The 24370-nt window shown below is 36.4% G+C and overlaps 1 protein-coding gene across 1 annotated transcript; it reads left to right on the top strand.

The window, feature by feature from the left end:
- The first annotated feature begins 15015 nt into the window (after positions 1–15015).
- Positions 15016–15838, top strand: LOC11406267 (kunitz type trypsin inhibitor 111-like). Its single transcript, NM_001424620.1, has one exon. The coding sequence runs from the start codon at positions 15037–15039 to the stop codon at positions 15637–15639; it is 603 nt and encodes a 200-aa protein (NP_001411549.1). The 5' UTR covers positions 15016–15036; the 3' UTR covers positions 15640–15838.
- Positions 15839–24370: the final 8532 nt, after the last annotated feature.

Genomic DNA, 24370 nt, shown 5'->3' with positions numbered 1-24370 from the left:
CTTCTGAAGGAGAAAGCTGTGCTTGAAAAGACAATCGCTGATGCAGAGAAAGAGAAGTCTGACTGGCAGGTGGAGAAGGGCGAGCTTGAGACTCAGAACGCCAAACTGAGAGATGATTTGAAAAAATCTCAAGATGAAGTCGAGGATGGTAAGATGGCGCTAGGCGGTTTCTTTGAAGATGGTTTTCAAAGAGCGAAGTCGCAAGTGGCCTATTTCTATCCAGACCTGGATTTGTCAAGTCTTGATTCTCTGAAGTTCGTTCAAGATAGTGAGCTAGTTGAAGAGCCTTGAATGTATTTGGCGATGTTGATAATTTTTAGTCGCCTATATATTTTGTCCTTTGCGTTTTATTGCCATTTGTAGGCGCTTTTGATTTGTAACGCCTGTCTCTTTGGGCAAATACTTTATTTATTTTGATGAACAACTTATGCTTTTAATTTATCATAACTTCTTGGAAATTTCTTGTTTTATTCTATCACCTTTTCCTGGAAAAAGGTACTTTGAACCGAATGTTTGAATTTTTCAACACAAAGCATAATTTCAACGAAGGTCTTTTGTCGTTTACATTCTATTTCGGAACGAAATTTATAGACGTTTTTAGATCGTAAATGTCTTTATGACTATAAGTTTCCTATCAGGCCGCCGAGTTCAGAGCCTTATAAAAGGTTGACCCAGTTTGGGCGGTCACTCGATATTTCTTCTTTATTGGGCCGCCGAGTTCAGAGCCTTATAAAAGGTTGACCCAGTTTGGGCGGTCACTCGATATTTCTTCTTTATCGGGCCGCCGAGTTCAGAGCCTTTTAAAAAGGTTGACCCAGTTTGGGCGGTCGCTCGATACTTCTTTTTTATCGGGCCGCCGAGTTCAGAGCCTTTAAAAAGGTTGACCCAGTTTGGGCTGTCCCTCGATATTTCTTCTTTATCGGGCCGCCGAGTTCAGAGCCTTTTAAAAAGGTTGACCCAGTTTGGGCGGTCACTCGATACTTCTTTTTTATCAGGACACCGAGTTCAGAGCCTTTAAAAAGGTTGACCCAATTTAGTTTGGGCGATCACTCGATATTTCTTCTTTATCGGGCCGCCGAGTTCAGAGCCTTTTAAAAAGGTTGACCCAGTTTGGGCGGTCACTCGATACTTCTTCTTTATCGGGCCGCCGAGTTCAGAGCCTTTAAAAAGGTTGACCTAGTTTGGGCGGTCACTCGATACTTCTTCTTTATCGGGCCGCCGAGTTCAGAGCCTTTAAAAAGGTTGACCCAGTTTGGGCGGTCGCTCGATACTTCTTTCTTATCGGGCCGCCGAGTTCAGAGCCTTTGAAAAGGTTGACCCAGTTTGGGCGGTCACTCGATACTTTTGCAAAGGTAAAAACAGAAACACAGTTATGTAAGAATCTAGGGTGCCTCATTAAAAACCCTGCCCTTGCAGGGGAAAAAGAGTGCTCCCCTAGAACTTTTATTCATAATAATAAACTTGTCAATAGTCAGAACTGTGAATGATAAAGAAAAATAAAAAAGATAATCATAATATTCTAACTATAATAATGACACAGATTAACATCATTCCAAGTTCTGGGAATTGGAGTTCCGTCAAGTTCTTCCAATTTAGAAGCTCCATGCTGCAACCTTTCTTTAACTCTATAAGGACCTTCCCAGCTTGGCAACAAGTTTCCTATTCTAGTAGGGGCGACCACTTGTTTTAGGATCAAATCGCCCTCCTTCATGCTTTGAGGTATGACTTTTGAATTATATCGCCGAGCGGCTCTCTGCTTAGCTGCGAACTCCCGGATGTGTGTTGCTTCCCTTACCTCATCAATCATGTCCATAGTACATTGAATACCTACTTCATTTGCTTCCTCTGAAAAATTATCCCTTCGCCAAGTTGGGGTGTCAATTTCCACTAGAAGCATAGCATCAGCGCCGTAGACCATAGTGAACGGCGTTTCCCCAGTAGTAGAATGTGGGGTTGTATGGTATGACCATAATACCTGTACTCAACAGTTTATTGACAATATTTTGTTTCATTTTTAGTCGTTAGCATATTAGCAATAACGTATTATAAATCAAACTTGATTAAAAAGAATTACCTCATGTAACTGCTCTGCCCAAAGTGCTTTAGCTTCCTCAAGCTTCTTTTTGATGCCGTTAACAATTATTTTGTTGGCGGATTCTGCTTGTCCATTGGCTTGAGGGTGAATTACTGAGACGAACTTTGTTTCTATCCCCAGCTGCTTGCAAAAATTCACGACCTTAGAGCTTGCAAACTGTGTTCCATTATCTGTTATGATATGTTTCGGGAGACCAAAACGGCAGATAATCTTCTTCCAATAGAACTTTACCACTCGGTCCGCCGTTATTTTTGACACTGCTTCTGCTTCGACCCATTTTGTAAAATAATCCACGCCTACAATGAGAAATTTCAAATGCCCTGGTGCTTGAGGAAAAGGTCCGACGATGTCAACTCCCCACTTGTGGAAGGGCCATGGAGAAAACACAGATGTGAGCTCGTTTGCTGGGGCGTTCTTCCTATTAGAAAAACGTTGCCATTTGTCACACTTCTTCACAAACTCAAACAATCATGAGCCATTTTAGGCCAGTAGTACCCTGCTCGCAACAGTTTTGCAGCCAAAGATCGCCCGCCAATATGACTCCCACATACTCCTTCATGCACTTCTAACAGTACTAACTCCGTCTCATCCTCGCCTAAACATCTAAGCAATGGTGCAGCTCTTCCTCGCCTATAGAGCTTTCCTGCGATTATAACAAACTTGGTTGCTCTCTTTCTGACTATCTGAGCTTCTTCCTCACTCTTGGCGACGAAAGACCCCGTCAAAAATTTCAAAAGTGGAGTCATCCATCCTTCAGGTTCTTGGTTTAAACTAAATATTGCCTTTTCCTCGGAGCTGGGCGCAGAGATTACCTCTTAAATTACTGTTTGATTATATCCAGGTTTTTTCGTGCTAGCCAGCTTCGTCAGTAAATCAGCCCGAGAATTCAACTCCCTATGGATGTATATAGCCTCAAAAAAATCAAAATTTTTAGCTAGATTTTGTACTCTTACCAAGTACTTGGAGAGTTGTTGATCCTTGGTTTGGTATTCTCCTGAAATCTGATTGGTCATTAGTTGGGAATCGCTTCGTGCTCTGAGATTCTTCGCCCCCATTTCTTGTGCCAATACCATTCCAGCTATCAGGGCTTCATATTTTTCTTGATTGTTACTCGCTTTGAAATCAAACTTCAAAGATTGCTCTATGAGTAAGTCGCCCGGACCTTCTAAAATAATACCAGCCCCACTTCCTTTTATGTTAGACGAGCCATCAACTGATAGTAACCACACATGAGGGGCGTCCTCTTGGACAGGAGAAGTGAACTCTACCACAAAATTCGCTAGAACTTGTGATTTAATGTTATTTCAGGGGGCAAAATTGGATGTCATATTCTGAAAGTTCAACGGACCAAGATACCATTCTTCCTGCTAAATCCAGTTTACCAAGGATCTGTTTTACCGGGTAGTTTTTTCTGATGACGACTTTATGACTTTGAAAGTATGGGCGTAACTTCCTGGCGGTTATTATGACAGCCAGAGCTAACTTTTCAATCTTCTGGTAGCGTAATTCCGCCCCCTTCAGGACTCGGCTGACGAAATATACCGGCTTTTCCCTTTCTTCCGAATCTTCCACGAGTACAGAACTCATGGCGTTTTCTGAAACCAAAAGGTACAGGGACAAAACCGCCCTCTGTGTTGGGCGATGTAGCACGGGTGGCGTGGTCAGGAAATTTTTAATTTTTTGAAAAGCCTCGTCACACTCTTGAGTCCATTTAAACTCTTCCTTCTTTTTGATCGTAGCGAAAAAAGCGAAGGCTTTATCTCCTGCGCAAGAGAGGAACCTTGATAGAGCTGCCAATCTACCCGTTAATTGTTGTACTTCCTTGATGTTGCATGGGTTTCTCATGTTAATGATCGCTTGACATTTATCTGGGTTAGCTTCAATACCTTTCCTAGTTAAGAGAAAACCTAGGAATTTTCCTGCTTGTACTCCAAACGTGCACTTCGCCGGATTAAGACGCATGTTGAACCTCCGAATCTGCTGAAATATTTCCTTCAAGTCTGTCGAGTGGGATTCCCCTTCAGATGTTTTGACCACAAGATCATCAATGTATACTTCAAGGTTCTTCCCAATCTGCTTGCTGAATATGGTGTCCATAGATCATTGAAATGTCGCCCCTGCATTTCGTAAGCCGAACGACATGACCTGGTAATGATAGTTCTTTTGATTAGTCATGAAGGCGGTTTTGGGAGCATCCAAGGGGTCCATTTTGATCTGATTGTATCCAGAATATGCATCCATGAAACTGAGGATTCGATAGCCGGACGCGTTATCTATTAAGTGATCTATGTTCGGGAGGAGATATGGATCTTTTGGACATGCCATATTAAGGTCCGTATAGTCAACACACATCCTCCACTTTCCTGACGCTTTCTTTACAAGAACAGTATTCGCCAACCAAGTGGGATATTTGATTTCACTGATGAAGTGCGCCTCCTGTAGTTTTTTTCCTTCTTCATCCACTGCCTTCCTTTTCTCTTCTCCCATCTTGCGCTTCTTTTGAACTACCGGTTTGACAGACGGCTTAACCGCCAGATGATGACAAGCTACATCAATATCAATTCCGGGCATGTCTGAAGGCGCCTAGGCGAATAAATCAACATTTTACCTTAGGAGTTGCACTAGGTTCTCCTCTTCGAATTCATCGAGAGAGGTTCCTATCTTAGTGATTTGATGTAACAGCGGCCCAATGATGATGTCTTTCACGTCTTCGATAGGTTCTATCCGTTCTTGCTGAAGATCTTCACGGGGATCGAGATCAATAACCTTAACCTCAAACTCTTCACTCTTTTTGACCTTTAACCTGAGGCTGGCATGATAACATTCACGTGCTACTTTTTGATTGCCACACACCGTGCCCACTCGCCCATTATCAAGCAGGTACTTCATCAGTAAATGTTTGGTGGACACAAAGGCATCTAAAAGGTTGATAGAAGGGCGACCAATGATCACATTATACGAGTTAGGCGAGTTTATTACCAGGTACCTTATTTTAATCGATTTTTGCTGGTCTCCTGACCCGAAGGTGGTTTTCAAGGTGATATATCCTCGCACGTGCACTCTTTCGCCAGTGAAACCGGAGAGGGTTCCTTTGAACGGCTGAAGTTGTTCTTCACTTAAACCCATTTTGGAAAAAGCTTCGTAATACAAAACATCGGCTGAACTTCCAGTGTCCACGAGTACTCTTTTAATTTCCCAGTTAAGCAACTAAACAGAAACGACCAGCGGATCATCGTCATGAGGAATTACCTGTTCGAAATCTTTTGATGAAAAAATGACATTCGGGCATCTTTCAGATGGTGAAGAATCGTCTCCCAGGAGCATTACCTGGCGAGCATACTTCTTTCTTGAATTACTTGATTCCCCGCCCCCAGCAAAACCTCCAGAGATTGTGTGCAAAGTATGTTTAGGCTCGGGGTTGGGCTTATCTTGTTGTCTATCATTGCTGCCCCTCTCCTTAGCGTATCCTCTTAACTTCCCGCTTTGTATGAGTTTCTCAATTTCTCTCTTAAGATGAACACATTCATCTGTGTTATGGCCCTGTCCCAGGTGATACTTACACCAAGCATCCTTGTTAGGACCCATGATTTTGCTTCGACTTAATGGTGCTGGCGGAATGATTTTCGATTCGAGAACTTCCTTGAGGATTCTTTCGGGGCGCGTATTCAAAGGGGTAAAGTGCTCGGGTGCATAGTGATGCTGGTTTCTTTCATACTGCTTCTTGAATGTTCCTCTATCTCTATTAGGAGGCACATAGCGATTCCTGCGTTCCCCCCCCCCCCCCGGAATTTCCTTTTTCCTTTGCATCTCTAGCTTTTTTCTCCGCACTGCTTTCCTCTCCTTTCACATAACACTCAGCGGGTTTCTGGGCGGGTGATTCATTAAATTGTCCAGCACGCAAACCATTCTGAAAAGCGCCAACAAAAACTTCTTGATTGGGGTTGGAAACTTTAATTGTGGAATCATTTAAGCGAGCGAGATACTCCCTTAGTGATTCGTTTGGGCCTTGTCGAACGTTGAACAAGCTAGTTGATAATACTTTACGGTGGCGGCTTCCAGAGAACTGTTGGGTAAACTTCTTTATCATGTCCTGATAACCCACAATTAGAGCTGTCAAAACGGGCCGGCCCTAGCGGGCTTCGGGCTTTAGCGGGCCGGGCCAAAAACCCGGTTGACAAAACGGACTTGAAATATACTACCCGAGCCCGCCCTACACGGGCCGCGGGTTAAACGGGCCGACCCGTATTAAAAATTATATATTTTTTTATTTTAAAAAAGTACTAAAAAAACCCCTCTATAATTTTTTTGATAAGTAATATTTTTAATATGTTTAAATAATGTCTAGCACAAAAGTAAATTGTAAACATTTTCGTACAAACGTCGTAAACTAAAACGACGAGTAAAATGATTTTAAATAAATTAGATATGTTATGGTTATAGATATTTATATATTCGATCTTTAAAACTATAAATAACGAAATGAATAAATATAATTTTATATTACATTTATATTTGTGTTAATTCATTGAATTTTCACTTTTGTTTTTTACTTTGATAATCAACTAAGTAAATAATTATTTTAAAAATATATATAATTTATAGAATATTTTTTTGTTATGCGGGCTAACGGGCTACCCGCGGCCCATTCGAGTTAGCCCTAACGGGTACCGGGCTTTTGATGGCCGGGCTAAAAAGCCCTATTAAAATTCGGGCTCAATATTTTAGGCCCAAGCCCTATATTTATTCGGGCTAAACAGGCCGGCCCATACTGTAACGCCCTCTCTAATTATTTGATTATTTTTAATGAGTTTAGAATACACTTATATGATTTGTATGATTTATATAATTTATTTTGATGAGTGATATTTTGTTATGATATATGTTGGTATTTATTAGTATAATATATATATGTTATTTGATTTAGAAATATATATGTTATTTGATTTAGAAATATATATATGTTATTTGGTTTAGAAATATAAATGTTATTTGATTTAGAAATATATATATGTTATTTGATTTAGAAATATATATATGTTATTTGGTTTAGAAATATAAATGTTATTTGTTATAGAACTACATATGATTTGTTGCAGAAATAAATGTGATTTGTTATAGAAATAAATGTTATTTGTTGTAGAAATACACATGATTTGTTGTAGAAATATATGTTAATTTATGTAGAGATATATGTTATTTTGTGTAGAAATATATGTTATCTGGTGTAGAAATATATTTCTTATTTGATGTAGAAAAATATATATGTTATAGAAATATATTTGTTATAGAGATATAATTGTTATTTGTTGTATAAATATTATATATATATATATATATTAGAATAGAATATTGAGATTTTGGTAGGCAATCTAATATATTTTTGTACTGAATAATATATTTTTGTACTTAATATAATATATTTTGGTACTCAATTGATATATTTAATTACTAGATCTAATAGGTGCATTACTTGTTTCCAAAGTTTCTCACTTATTAGTTGTAAACTATCTCTATAAATAGAGAACTCGCATAGTGCATTCTACACACCGAAATTCACAGTTGATGCTTCATGTGCTTTTCTTCTCTTTTCCCTCTTTTGACTTGTGTTGACGAGTCTTTCTTCTTTTTCTACTTCTTTCTGTCCCTTCGGAATTAAAAAGTGTTCTTAAGACCATAAATATCCTTTTAGAGAAGAGAAAGCGGTAGAGTTCTTCGTCGATCAATCCAAAGGTAAGGGTGAGACTAACTTTGCAATTCTATTAAGTATGTGAATCAATGGTTAGGTTTAACATGATGTAGGATGAGTTTTTAAGGAATTGAAAAGTAGGTTAAAATTGTAGAATTAATGAATAAACGGTGGAAACTTGTTAAAAAGATGTAGAAACTGTCCTTAGACCTTAGATAATGATTAAGATGATTTGATGATATTTATAATGTTATATAATTAGATATATATTGCATGAATTATGTTTGATGATTGAGATGTTGATGACGTGCATTTGTAATTGTTATATATGATGATTATCATTATTGATTGATGCTATTTTGTTGTTGTGATGAATATGATTTACTTTGATGATATGATTAATAGGAGAATATTACATACTGTGAATTAATGATTAAATGCATTATTTGAAATATTATTGAATGATCAAGATGTTGAAATGAATTGTTATTAAGCTTGATATGAATTGATTATGCTGCAATTGTTGTTAAACTAAGTTGCATGAGTTGTTGTTGATTATCATTTGATATTGTTATATCTTGAGATGTTTACGTGTCGCCTATGTTGCTGTTGTTGGTTATGTGAAATATTTATATAACTTATGTGGAAGATGTATGATGTTTAAGTTGTTGATACTTCATATTAATATTGTTATGTTGTGAATTGCTTGTGCTGTTTCTGTTGCTGTTATGAACTGCTAAGTTGTTTGTAATGTGATTTAATGATTAAATGCATTACTCGAAATATTATTGAATTATATTAGGAGCTTTGTCCTCCGCACGATTATTAGTATGAATAAGTTGATGATGAACTCCAAATTATTGGATGTATAAGTGATAAGTTGATTAAGGTGTCTTGCTGATAGAGTCCATGCATTAGCATTCATTGAGCTTTGTCCTCACCACGATTAGGAGCTTTGTCCTCCGCACGTTTAGGAGCTTTGTCCTCCGCACGATTAAAGTATATTAATACTTATGATGACGATTGGTACCACATGCATATAAGTGTCTAAGTTGCATTGTCGCATTTGTCGAGTCAAGGTCGTTGTTGATGAATTATCATCCATGAGTTGTTAAGTTGTCGATGATTTATCATCTATGAGTTGTCGAGTTGTCTTCTACCCATGTGTTGTTAAAGAAGTACCTATGACGATTATATGATGTTTATGATGTGAATTATATGATGTTGACTAAGATGTTGCTATGTTGTTTAAGATATTGATTATGATATTGTTATGTTGTTATGATGTTGTTATGATGTTGTTTACGATGTTGATTATATGATGTTATTATGATGCTATATGTTGTGATGTATATAAGTGTTATTATTAAGTGATGAATATGTTGTACTATATATGATTAATTATTATTAAGTGAATATTATGTTATGTGTTGTTTATATCATTATAAGATGATGATTTATGTTTTGTCGTATATGATTATTATTGTAGTGAGATGTTGATTACATTGTGTTGTTTTAAAGTTATTAGTGATGATGATTACATGATGATATCTATGAGTTGTTAAGTGTACTTGATGATGGTTATGTTAAAGTTGATAAGTTGTCTTTTATTAATGAATTGATAATGAGATGTTTGATGAATAATTATTATTATGAATTAATGATGTTGTTATGTCTTATATGAATTAGGATTAAGATTTCTTTATGTTGTATATGAATTATGATTAAGATGTTATGTTGAATATGAACTATGAGTATTATGTGATGATCTATGTTGTTATGATTTGGTTAATACGTGTTATATGATGATGTTATAATGTGGTGAATATGAAGTAAATGATAATTACAAGTTGGTTGGACTATTAAGAATTATACGTGAAGAATTATTATTACTAATAGATGAAGTTATTTGTGTTGTTAAATATAATTATTGAATTATATGCTTGATATTATTGTTTTGTGAAATCTCACCCCCTCTGCTTGGAAATGTTGCTCTTCGTATGAGTAACTTGCAGGTGATCGAGTTTAAGTTGCTGTTGTGAGTGGATTAGCTCTCATGTGTGTCTTTTGGTGCTCTGATATGTAACGGGATGGAAATTTTAATGTTGTCTTTCTATTCCTTACGTATTGCTTAAAGAATTTTCATGAATAAGATGTTGATCAGATTTGTATGAGATATTAATGATGAGGCCTTCGTGCCAAAGACAGTTTTAGTTATCGAATAAATTCCGCTGCGCAGTATTAAAGATTTTGTTATTGAATTTTAAAGATAAATAATTATTTATTCAATTTATGATGTTAAGAAAAGAATGTGACATTCCGTTTACGTGGAAAACTCTGATTATTTTTATGAAATTTTTATTTTGGGAAAACGGGGTGTTACACATACGGGCCGGCCCGTTTTGACAGCTCTACCCACAATGGAAAAGCGAGGAAGGCTCATGTACCAGCGTAAAGCTGCATCAGCAAAGGTACCCGCCAATAACTTGCACTTAAGGGAGTCAGCAACTCCATATACGGACATCCTGGTGTTGAAGACGGTTACATGCTCAGAAGGATCACCCCTTTCGTTGAAAGTTTGGTAAGTGCGGCGGCTTGAAGTTATCCGGAACCGGAGCGTTCTATATTTCGGTTGAGAACGGCTGAGGTTCGGGTTCATCCAGCTCGCCGTGATGAGAGTTCGCCTTCTCTTGTTGCTGCAGCTGCTGGATAGTTTCCACCGAAGCGAGTAGGGCTTCGTTCTGTTCCAACAACTGGGCGATCTGACTCTTCATCGTTTGTGCTTCTTCTGGTGTTGCCATAGCGGTTTTTCTCTAAATCGGATGTGAGGTGCGATTTAGGTTTGAGTAAGGGTTAGGATACTAAAATCATAGAGAAGACTACGACTAATTCTTTCTTTGGATCGGAATCTCGATACAAAGAATCGTGGTCAAGGTTAGTTTTACCTCTTCCCACAGACGGCGCCAACTGTACTTGCAGAAAAAGTACAATAAGGATTCTAGGGTTAAGAATCGTCTATTAGGGTTTTGACTGAATATTGGATACTTGAGAGTGTTCTCAAGGGTGGTATTTATAGCCTTCTATGGGCTTGGGTTTCGGTTGCTTAGTCTCCAAGTAATAGGGGTATTTAGGTATTTAGGGCGGTTTCTAGAGGTTTAGTAAGGCGGCTCTCTGGGAAATACGCGCCTTGGGCCTTTAAGCTCTCTTTAAGGGTGCTAAGGCCTTTTTGAGGGGTCTAAGAAGCCCTTTTGGAGGTCTTTTAGGTCCTTAGGAATATTATGACGGTCCACAGCCCCCAAGCACAAGCCTTGGTACAAGGCGTGGTGCTTTAAAGCTGAAGAACAGATTTAGGCAAGTTTTGGGGGTCCAGAAGGGCAACGTCATTTAGGAGAGCGCGCCTAAAACCCACGGACGTTTTGGATAACCTTTTTAGGTCCTTACGAAGGGCGTTTAAGATCCTTTCGAGGGTCTCTAAGCTCTTCGGAATATTATGACGGTCCAAGTGGTAGAAATTCTCGTCGTTTAAAAGAAGATGATGATGATGATGATAATAATAATAATAATAATAATAATAATAATAATAATAATAGGATATTGTTTACTGTCCGACCCATTCCGGTTGTGTGGCAGCCCCCTACCAGCCCTTGGGTCAAGGCCAACACAGATGGGTCGGTTCAAAATTTAATGGCTGCTTGTGGTGGTGTCTTCCGCGACTCTCGCGGAACTTTTCTGGGTGGATTCGCAAGCAATCTTGGCATAGTTTCTGTCCTCCAAGCAGAAATCTTGGGCCTCATTTTGGCTATGGAATATGCAAGTTCAAACAGCTGGACTCGTTTATGGCTTGAAAGTGATTCTTCTAGTGCGGTACAAGCTTTCCATAAACAATCTCTTATTCCGGTTGGTCTTCGCAACCGTTGGCATAATTGTACTCACAATGGTCTCTTTATTATTTGCTCCCACATCTTCAGAGAAGGGAATGTTTGCGCGGATGGCCTCGCCACTTTGGGACATGATGTCCTCGGGACCACGTGGTTCACCTTGCTACCTCCATCTTTGGGGCCGGATTTTACTAGGGACTGACATGGGTTGCCAAATTATAGATTTCCTTAGTTTTTGCTGTTGTTTTTTTTTTTCTGTATATATTTATTTTCTTTCGAGGGTATTGGCCTAGTCCCCCCTCTTTGTAAATTTTTTTTCCCTTGGCCTTATCAAAAAAAAAAAAAAAAAAATAATAATAATAATAACAACAACAACAACAACAACAATATTTTCTTTATTTTTGAGCAAGCCACTAATATTTTCTTGACTTATTATTTAGCTAACAATTTATTTTATGAGATTTTTTTTTTTTTGACAAATTATTTCATGAGTTATTATTTTCCAGCTTATCCGTATGATCCTTCAAGATTTATCAAATTTCTTCCATTCTTTTTCGTAAAAATCCTTGTAGAATAACTTGGCTTTAACTTCTCTTAATAATCCATTTATTTCCTCTATATATGCACGTTGACATGGATGGAATCAAGAGAATTGATTCTGATTGATGCCATTCAATTGCTGAATTAATTCTGATTATTGCAACAAAAAAAAAATCAATTATGACTTTAGTAAGTACAATAAACATCATTGATCGAAAAGGAATTCACGAAACATTCACATATAACTACAATAAACATCATTTTAATATTAAAAAAATCAAAGACGTTTTTGGCGGAAAATGGCAAGGCTAGTGTTTTTCTTGTTTTTGGTTGTAGCACTGTTCATGGTAAAGAGCATTTTCCTAATAAATAATATTAAAATAAATTTTTAATATGGTCAAATATGGTTCATGTTTTTATTTGTATGTGATTTAATTGTTTTTTAATTAATGATTTAAATCAGCAAAAATATACAGCCTTGATTGATAAAATCGAGTATTATTTCTTTGAGTGAAATTTTGATTTCATTACACAATTAAAGTGCTTTTATTGTTGCTTCTTTTTAAAAAAGAAAAAGAAAATCATAACTTTCTTGTTTAATTCTTTAATGTAATCCAAAACATTAAAAGAGTGTTGATTATGTTTCCTCATAAAATCACAATGAATTAAATAGTATTAGAATCAATAAATATTAATAATGACAATATAAGGTTTTTGTAAAAAATAAAAATAAAAAAAATTAAGGTTTGAAGTTTCCTCGGCAGTTAACTACCGAAGTTTTCCTCGGTAGTTAACTGCAGCCGGTTTATGAATTCCTCGGCAGTTAACTGCAGAGGGGATATTTTGGTATTTTACTAGTGTTTCTCAGTCTTATCAAATGTGTATTCAGCAATTCTCTTTATATATAGGTATAGATAAAATTTACTTTAACTATAAGAATTGATACAGTGATAAAAAGACATATATCTTAAGAGTAGTGTGATACATGATAAACACACTTAGGTGGACATACCACTCTTGTACCACTCCCATGTGGATTTTTTAATATTTATAATAGGGGCAATTTTGTCTTTGACACTTCTCACCCTCTCTTTTCTTCTTCCTTCACGATTTTGTTTTCTGTTTAGTTATTTTGGTGATATGCTTTATTGTGTTTCTTCTTCTTTCACTACCATCAGGGCCGGCCCATAGCCCGTCGAGGCTGGGCGACAACACCGGGCCTCCAATTTTTTGGGGCCCAAAATATTTTTTTTTTATATGTAAGACATGAAAATAATGGTTATATATCTATTAAAAGCAAATTTTTTCAATTTGTACAGCTTGCTTTAGTGGCATGGCCACTTTTTGTTAAGTGTGAGGTCATGTGTTCAAGACCCACCAAAGTGTGATTTCTAATATTCTTTTTTTAAAATAACTTATTTAATTTTTTGGGGCTCTGAATTTATTTTTTTTGCATCCCTTATAAAATTAAAACCGGGCCTATGAATTTGTTAAGACGGCCCTGACTACCATAACCAGTCCCACCACCATTAGCCACACCTCCGCCGCCGTCTTCCAATCTCACCACTACCGCCGTCATTCTCAAATCTATAACATCCTACGACCACCACCCACGACCCATCATCAACAACGACACTGCCTTCTTCAGCGACGGCGACCAACCTTCATCGCCTCTCTGTTGCCGCCGGCTGCCGCAACTTTTACCTATCCATTTAGATCTGCAATTTTATGCTTTTCAAGATCTGCTTTTTTGAAGGGACCGTGACGGAGATTGAAGTGAACCCGATGAACGGTGAGGACGAAGTGTGGGATCCCATTTCCGGCGCGGCCACTGTGGCGGTTGAAAAATTCAGATCTGTGTTTCAGATATTTTGCTTTGATTTTTTTCTGTTGTTTTGTTTCTCATAATCAGAAGCATATAAAACATGGTGGTGGTTGTGATATGCAAGTGTTTTAAGAGATGAGATTGCTGGGTTTTTTTTTCTTCTTCTTTCTGAAAATACAAAATACATACAGAAGGTGCGGTGCAGAGAGAAGGGCTGGTTCAATTTTTTTTTTAATAAAGTGCCACATGGACTGCCACATGGGGTGGTATAAATGTGTGTATGAAAAAGGATATCTACAAGTTTGATTACCTCTAATGTCTTTAAAGGGACATAAATGCAAATCCTTAATTTGTATTTGACGCCGAAGGTCTTTACCTTAAACTAAATCATCATCCCTTCACCCAAACTTTTTCTCATAAAAAAAATTACTCCATACTAAATATGGTAAGAGAGTCCATCCATAAGATTTTTTTTTTTAGAGCTTCATATAAGACAAACCCTTCAAATTTAAAGCTTGTATGACATTATCATACTTTTAAGATACAATACCTAGGCTAGAATTTGTCCCAAAAATATAATATCCATGACAACAATGCTAAATTTTCTTGTAATTAGTTATTAGTTTTTTCTTTGGATCAAATTAAAATCCTATTATTTATTAACTTACCCGACAGAAGGAAAAAAATGAAAAAGACAAAAGTGTTTCTCACTTACTAATTTAGCTAACTACGTATATTTCATTAATTAATTAGACGATTCAAACAAGGAAAAAATTCACCATTTCCACCCTATCAAATTCGCGCGATCGAAACTAAGTACTACATAATTTCTCTTAGTTCAGGTGTTACCTACAAAGCAAGTTAATAATTTGAAAATTCCTGTAAATTTATTAGTAATTGGACTTTACTTCATTCATGAATCATTATATTTATACGTTGCATGGTAACATGACCAGTCCTATAAAGACGTGCCCTACCTGCATTTGGCTTTAATTTGAGCAAGAAAACAACCATGTCAACTATATCCTTCACCATATTCATCCTTGCTAATGTGTGGCTTTTGGTGGTAACAACATCAATAGCTCAGTTTGTCATCGACACAAGCGGTGAACCTGTTGAGAATGATGAGGATTACTTCATCAGACCTGCTATCACCGGCAACGGAGGAAGTCTCACTTTAGTCACCAGAAACTCGTGCCCTTTCAATGTTGGTCTTGATCCCGACGCGCCACAAGGTTTTGCTGTGTTATTATCTCCTTTTGTTTCCAACCGTGAGGAGGACGAGGTGAGGCTTGGCAGAGACTTAAGAGTGATATTCCAAGCAGGCACGAGCTGTGGACAGTCAACAGAATGGAGGTTGGGTGAGAGGGACGCAACGACTGGAAGAAGGTTCATTATCACCGGAAGAGATGATAGTACAGTTGGATCATATGGTAACTTCTTTAGGATTGTGCAAACTCCAAGTAGAGGTATCTTTAACATCCAATGGTGTCCTACAGAGGTGTGTCCAAGTTGTAAGTTTGAATGTGGGACTGTTGGTATTGTTCGTGAGAATGGTAAGATTCTGTTAGCTCTTGATGGCAGTGCCCTTCCCGTTGCGTTCCAAAAAGAATAATCTGAAGGATGGTGAAGTTTACTTTTAGTGGTGTACGATTATGCACTCTTGTTGTTTTCTTGTTTACTCAATAAATATGGAGTCATCGTTCATTTCAATTACATGTATTCTATCATAGAAGAAAGCTTCAAAGATGGTTATGTGTATTGTTGACAAAATGGCCGTGTATTCTTTCTTTACTAAGGAGAATTTGCTGTCACTTATTTTTGTCACTTATTTAATTTATTGATTTTGCTACATACAAGTACTTAAATGAGGTAGATTGTTAGTTAAGCTCACGAGGAGAGCTCAACCCAAAAGGTTAGTCCAATAGGTGGGAGAGTTTCATTGTATAAATACATCAAACACTTTTATCTATTCGATGTAGGACTCCTAACATTGTCACGCCCTTTAAGAGCCGACATCTACGGCAACTTTCACTCTATTGGCACTGAGCCGATGGTAGCCCTCTCCTTTTTGGCGGTTACACCCACCAATCAGTATTTGGTGGAACACCTTAATCCAGCCTATAGGTAGCTCTTTCCATGGTCCAACTCTCAATGAAAGCAACAATTGCTAGAGAATTGCTATTCTCCCACACAATTTTGCTCATTCCCACCCCCAAACTTCCAAAAATAACCTCAGATGTGAGTTAACTCACGCTCGGTACCCAACATGACTTAACTCATGTTGATACCCAGCGTGAGTTAACTCACGCATTGTGATCCTTTCCTGTTTTTAGGTCAACACCAACAGCTACACACTTCAAACACACACTTAATTCCCTCTTCACCTCCAAAACACCCTAAAGTGCGAATTTGTGGTGAAAAAGCTCGAGCTCAAATCATTGGAAATTGTCAGGAAACAAGTTTATACGCTTATTAAACGTCAAAAATTAGGTCATGCATCATCCAAGCTATTTACATTTTGTTGGTGTTTTGCTATGTTCGTCATTTTCGAGCCCTAAACTTAGCGTGAGTTAACTCACGTTGAGTGCCCAACGCGAGTTAACTCACGCTAAAGGCCAAAGTAACTTAACTTGCGTGGGGGGTCAGAATTTGAATTTTGGCGCCAATTTTGTTTTTTTTCCTTAGGCTTGTTACATATTTTTTTCCTTGTTCTTTTTTATTCGATAGATATAGTGATGTTTGAAAGTATGGTGGATGATGGTGTTGAGCCAAAACCAGCCATCATTGAATCTTCCATTGATGTCAAACATACCATTGAAGCTTCGATTGATGTCAAAATTTCCACTCAAGCTTCCGTTGAAGAAAAACCTATTGGTGTTTTAAGGCTTGATGATAATGAAGTAAACACCGTCTCTTTTTTTTCACAAATGATAGATGGTAAGATCGAGATGATTTGCTTGGTTGGGTTCGTCGCCAAATGGCAAGGACGGGATTTACTATATCTATAGATAAATCTAGTATAAAAAGTCCAATGTTGACGATGCATTGTTCATTTAAGATTTTTGGTTACTTTGGTGGTTGGTCATTCTTAATGGAGTTCACAACCATGAGTTGAAGCCAAGGTTAGACGGTCACCTTCTTGCCTAGTAGAGTAAGAGAGGAGGAAAAGAAAGGAGGTATTGACATGACAAAGAGTTTGGCATTGCCTAGGAATTTTCTCATGGATTTGAAGGAAAAAAACAAAGAAAGTATGAGAAATATAAAACAAGTGTACAATGCACGTGCAAGATGGCGAGCTCTATAAGAGGTGACAAGACGGAGATGCAATACTTGGTTGAGAAGTTGGAAGAGCATAAATATATCTATTTCATAAGAATAAATTGTGAGGAAAAACACTTTTAAAGATATACTTTTTGCTCATCTGGAGTCTATTAATATGCTTAACACTTTTCCGAACGTTTCAGTCATCGATTCCACTTACAAAACCAATATGAACAGAATGCCATTATTTGAGATTGTTGGTGTTTCCTCTACCAACATGACATATTATGTTGCTTTTTCCTTTCTTGTCTACGAAAAAAAGTGTAACTATACTAGGGTTCTGGAGATAATGGTTGGTCTTTTATCGTCAAAAGAAAATATGCCTAAGGTAGTTGTCATTGACAAGGACAATACTCTGATGAATGTTATTGCCAATGTTCTACCTGAAACTGCCGCTTTACTTTGTTATTTTCATATTGGGAAGAGTGTAAAAGCTAAATGCATCACGGACTCCAAAGTCAAACCGAAGTTGAAGGATGTAAAAGTTGATGGGAAAGAAGTGAAGGAAGTGAAGGAGGTGAAGGAAAGTGACGTAGTGAACAACATCATGAGAGCTTGTGATAATGTGGTTGAATCTCCTACAAAGGATTCATATGCAAGTGCGGTAATGCGATTCTGAGATGTATGCAAAATATTCCCAAGGTTCCTTGACCATGTTGAAACTAAAATATTGAACACAATTAAGAAAAAATTTGTGAGTGTGTGGACAGACGATGTTTTGCATCTAGGCTGTAGAACCACCAACGTTGTTGAATCGGCACATGGAAAGTTGAAAAAAATATTTGAGGCATAGTGTGGGAGATTCAGCAACATGTTGGGATGTAATAGACAAAGTGTTGACTAACCAGCTGTCTGAGATACAAGCAAGTTTTGGGAGGAGCCGTACCATCTTAGGAAACAAATACAAAGGCAAATTTTTGTACTCTGAGTTGGAGGATTGTGTTTCTAGATCCGCATTGAGTTTTATCTTTGAGGAAGCAAAACACTCCAAAATAATTGGAATTGTTAAGATAAATTGCGGATGTGTGATTAAGACATCATATGGGTTGCCTTGTGCGTGTACCCTTGCAATAAAGCTCCAAAAAAATTTCCTATTTGATTGGATGAGGTAGATCCTCGTTGTCAAAGGTTAAATGTATGTGAAGAATAAGTTGAAGATGATTTTTCTCTGATGGAAGAGATAGTGGGTATTCAGGAACGTCTAAAAAAGGTCCCTTACAAAATGAAACTTCACATAAAAGAGGTGATGCATCAACTGTCATTTCTATAAGACATAATGTTGTCTCCACCTCCTAGAAGGTGGTAATGAAGGGAGACTTTGGGAATCCCATCTATGTGGGAGCGTGTTGATTCTCAATTTCTCGATAGGCAACAGTCACATACTAAGTTATCATTTCCAAAGAGGAAAAGTGCACTTATTGACAATTCATCGCGCTCACCGGTTTCAACGCCTACTATACACCTGGATCCGGATTTACCATACATTTCACAAATGCTAAAGATCATGAGACCTTAAATTGAAAGTATTGTGAATGTTAAAGGGATGTTAATTGTGGGTACAGGGTTATAGCTAAACACATGGGCATGGATGAGGAAAATTGTAACGCCCTATTTTATTATTTATTTATTTTATTAAGTTTAGATGTCTTTTTAAAATTTATTCGATTTATTTTGATGAGTGATATTTTGTTATGTTATATGTTGGTATTTATTAGTATAATATATATGTTATCTGGTATAGAAATATATTTGTTATTTGGTGTAGAAATATATATGTTATTTGTTGTAGAAATATATATGTTATCTGGTGTAGAAATACATATGTTATCTGGTGTAGAAATATATTTGTTATTTGGTGTAGAAATATATATGCTATCTGGTGTAGAAATATATTTCTTATTTGATGTGGAAATATATATGTTATAAAAATAAATTTTTTATAGAGATATATTTGTTATTTGTTATAGAAATATTTTATATTATATATATATTAGAATAGAATATTGAGACTTGCAGGACAGATTTGGAAATAAGAGAAAATAAGTAGGTTAAGGATTTATTTAAAAGGGGAGAGTTAGAATTAGAACATAAGGATTACGTGAAACCTGTTTTTGGAGAAAAAGGGAGAAAACCAAGAGAAGAGGAGAACTAGAGAAGAGAACCTTTCATTTGATCAATCTAAGGTAAGGGTGGGACTAGCTTTCTCTAATAATGGGTTGTATGATTCTAAAAAGGGGTTTAACATGTTGTTGTTTTGTTAGTTTTGATGTTATAGAAATTAGGGTTAAATTGCAAAATTGATGATTTTCTAAAATAAGTTTTGGTTCAAGGTTTACATGGTTTTGAGTCTCTTTTGATGTATATAAATGTTTAGACAAACTTTTGAATCAAATTTGGGCATAGGGAAGTTAAAATTGGGATTTTGGGGTGAAAAATGGAATTTTTCCGAGAGCTATCTGTTATAACTCGCCATAGCGAGTGAATGTACTCGCCGGGGCGAGTAGCTCTCTGACAGCATGCCCTGTTTCATGTTCTTGCGTCTTTTTCACACGTTTCTGTTTTGAATTGTCCTTTGGTGTAAACATGAAAGTTGTAGATAATTGAGTTAGTTTTCCAATGGATTCGGTTTGACGTGAAAATGATTTTTGGTTCTTGAGATATGATGAAAATACTCCAAGGAGGTCTTAGTAAAATTTTATGAAAATTCTGCATAACTATTTCTAGGTCAACCCAAAACTTATGGATTGTATCCAAACTTCAAAGCTTGTGTACTATGAAGTTGTTATGATGTTATATGATGTTGATTATGATGTTGTTATGATGTTGATTATGATATTGATTATGATGTTGTTATGTTGTTTATGATGTTGATTACGATGTTATTATGATGTTGTTTATGATGTTGATTATGATGATGTTTATGATGTTGATTATGAAGTAGTTATGATATTATATGATGTTGATTATGATGTTGTTATAAGATGATGTTTATGATGTGTTGTTTATGTTGTTTTAAGATGATGTTTATGATGTGTTGTCTATGTTGTTGTAAGATGATGTTTATGATGTGTTGTCTATGTCGTTATATGATGATGCTTATGATATGATTATTATGTGTTATAAGATGTTGTATATAATGTGATGAATATGAAGTTAATGATGATTAGAAGTTGGTTGAGTTATTAATGAAGTATTATAAGAAGAGTTAATGTTATTAATTGATGAAGTTTAAGTTGTTGAATGCTTTTGATGAATTATATGCTTATTATTATTATTGAATGTGAAATCTCACCCCTTCTGCTTGGAATTGTTGCTCTTCGTATGGGTAACTTGCAGGTAATCAAGTTTAGCTGTGAAGTAAGATGACTCTCTCACGTGTCGTCGTCTTAGGGTCGCTCTGATACGTAACGGGATGGGGATTTGCTTGTTTTCCATGTGTTACGTATTTATCATGATTTTATGTTGAAGTTTTGTTTAAACTGGATTTTAATTAAGTTGTTTAAGTTGAGGTCGTTGTGCCAACATGATGTTGAACTTTGTTCTTTTTCGCTGCAATGAGATTTAATTTGATGACATATGATGATTGAAATAAATAGTAATTTTACTATATTCATATTTGAAAGAAGTGTAGCATCCTATTTAGTTGTTTTACTCTGATTTATGCAAAAAAAATTCAAGTTGGAAAAACGGGGTGTTACAAAAATCATGTACTGGTTCGTAAAGCACTTATTAATGAGTTGAAAACTAATAAGATTAACTATTTTTCAATATTTGGTTCGGAGGAGCGTTTTCAATATATCAAGGATGGCGAGGTTGAGAAATGGGAGTTTGCATTTTTGGATAGACTAGCTTTGTTCAAAGACTTCATGTCTACAGAGCTGAAATTGCCGAATAAAACCAACAAATCATCTCAATCCAATTTATTGCAACACTCCCATCCCAGAAAAACCAAAAGGAGAATCTGAAGTCATAGAAGATGAAGCTGATTCCCCATCACTAGCTAGTCAGATAGGTTGAGACATTTTTGTGTTGGTGTGCATCCTTTTCTTCAGAATCTCTTAAACAAAATATTTTTTTTTAGATTTCGTCCTTGTAAAATAAAGATTCTTCAAGGTTGCACCCTAACCCCTATGACTCAGCAGAATCTCTTACGTGGCACTGAAGTGGATATTTCTTTTTATTTTTCATTTTTTTTCATTGGCCACATGTATAACTCATTTAACACATCATATTTAATTAAAAAATAAAGAAAAAAACACAAAAAATAAAAATTAATTTAAAAATCTGATAATTTATTTTCGAAAATTTTAAAAAATCGAAAAAATTAATTTTCAAAATAAAAAGTTTAGATTTTTTTCTTAAAATAGAAAAACATATTTGAAATTAAAAAAAGTTCATATTTCTTTTCAATATAAATAGTATGGAATAAAAAGTCTAAAAAACGTTTTTCAAAATAAAACATTTCACGCTGGTTCTGCATGAGTTAATTCGTGTTGGTTCTACCAAGCGTAAGTTAACTCACGCTTGAGTTATTTCTAAAATCCAGGGTGGGAATGAGCAAAATTGTTTGGGAGAAGAGCAATTTTCCAATTGTTAGGATTTAAGCCCATTAGCAGAGCCCAATTGAAAAGACTAGTCCATTAGGTGGGAGAGCCCCGTGGTTTAAATACCACATCAATCACTTTTATCTACTCGACGTGGGACTCCTAACATTGCCACACCCTATAAAAGCCAACATCCACGACGACTTTCACTCTATCGGCACTGACCCGATGGTAGCCCTTTCCTCTTTGACGGCTGCACTCACCTATCAGTATTTGGTGGAACACTTTTATGCAGTCTAACTCTGAATGAAAGTAACAATTGTTAGTTCTCATGGGCTTAAGTCCTAAAAATTGGTGCTTTCATTGAGAGTTTGATCACGGAAAGGGCTACGTATTGTCTGGATTAAGATGTTCCACCGAATACTTATAGGTGAGTGAAGGCGCCAAAAAGGAATTGGCTATTATTGGGTCAGTGTTAATAGAGTGAAAGTTGTTGTGGATGTTGTAACACCCCGTTTTCCCAACTTAAAAATTTCAAACATATAATCAGAGTAAAACATCACATAAACGGGATATCACACTTCTTAAAAATCTTAAAAACATAGATAAATAATAATTTATCTTTCAAAGTAAACTTCAACGTAAAAGCAGCGGAATTTAATTCAAAAATCATATATTGTCTTGGCACGCAGGCCTCATCAAATCGCATCATAAATTCAGGTAAGTAACAACAAAACATATCATATACTTAAAGGAAAGAGAAATGGTCACTAAAGATCCCCTCCCGTTACGTATCAGAGCAACCTAAGACTCAGTGAGGCAAGGCCACTCACGACAGCAACCTACTCTTGATTACCTGCAAGTTACTCATACGAAGAGCAACATTTCCAAGCAAAAGGGGTGAGATTTCACAAAACAATAATATTAAGCATATAATTCAACAATTATATTTAACAACATAAAACATCTTATTAATCAACATTGATAATAATATATCACAATTCACTTCATAATAATTTCAACTTAATCATTTAATCATCATCGACTCGACAAATGTGGCTATGCAACTTAGACCTCTTATATGCATGTGGTGCCAATACAGGGCATTAAGCCCCCATCGCTATTTGAGTATTAATATACTTCTAGGGCATCAAGCCGCCATCGCTAATTTTGAGCTAATGCTCCAACGTGGTGAGTACAAAGCTCCAGGGCATAAAGCCCCCAACTATGAATGCTAATGCATGGACTCGACCTCTTAAACAACTTAATTCGACAACCTCTTAATATAGTCCAATAATGTGGAACATCATCATCTTCAACATCTTAGACCGACTCATGCAGCTTAGTTAAATAACAAACAACAACATAGGCAGTATACAACAGCATGAGATAATTATATCAAATTCAATTCATCAACATCTTATGTATACAAACATTCTTCAAGTAATGCATAAACATTATAACACTTCATAATCAATAACAACATATCTTATTCAGCTTCACAGATTACAATTAACTTCTTATATAGGTCTCATTACTACCCAAGGGTCCATCTCTAATCAAATCATGCGACACAGATCGCATTTTCCTCACTTGCACTCAGTTCTGGACGTGCTCGCGAGGCGAGAGCATCTGCTTGCCTTGGCGAGTACAAGCCAGATTCCCAACAATGGTTGTTCTAAGTTAACCCAGGTTCAATCTCATTCTAAGTTATCATATAATCTTTATTAAGCATCTTCAGGCACTCAAAAGCATCTAAGGTTCAACTCAAAAGTAAAAGTCAAAAGTACGAAATCTGGCATGCTCTCTGGTCATGCTCGCTATGGCGAGTTCAGTTGTTCGCTGTGGTGAGCTGCGACGTGCAACTCGCGAGGCGAGGGAAATTGGTTCGCTTGGCGAGCGATGAACTTCATCCCTCGCGAGGCGAGGATCATTGTTCGCGAGGGCGAGCGATGAATATAGGCTCGGGCAGAAGTGCAGTTTTTACATCAATTTAACAACTTTTCACCGTTTAATCATGAATTCACTCAATTTGACCTAATTTTCGATTCCTCTTAAATTCATCCTAATTCATGCTAAATACAACCATTGATTCATAGACTTAATAGAATTGTAAAGTTAGTCTCACCCTTACCTTGTTTGATGAAAATCGCAGCCCTAGGTCTTCTCCCTCTTCTCTTGGCTTTTTCTCCCTTTTTCTCCTAAAACTGATCGTACGTACAGTTTTTTCTAAAACTAGGTTTCCCTTTTATAACTCCTCTTATTATCTTATCTTATCTCTCTTTCTCCCCCAAAACTCTCTAAAATATCAAAACAACCCCTAAACTCAATATTTATTTTATTTTCAAATTTTATTTTATTAAACAATAAAATAAGTCACAACTCCTCATAAAAATCATATAAACCACCTCAATCATAAAAATCGCATAAATCACATATATATTATATAAATATAATATAAACCCATCTAAAATAACT

Source organism: Medicago truncatula, chromosome 8 (assembly GCF_003473485.1).
Source record: "Medicago truncatula cultivar Jemalong A17 chromosome 8, MtrunA17r5.0-ANR, whole genome shotgun sequence".
NCBI classification, from domain to species: Eukaryota; Viridiplantae; Streptophyta; class Magnoliopsida; order Fabales; family Fabaceae; genus Medicago; species Medicago truncatula.
This window is presented reverse-complemented; position numbering and strand designations above follow the sequence as displayed.

Bases quoted from the DNA above. Each gene is read 5' to 3' on its own strand.
- LOC11406267 (NM_001424620.1), top strand. From the start codon at position 15,037: ATGTCAACTATATCCTTCACCATATTCATCCTTGCTAATGTGTGGCTT.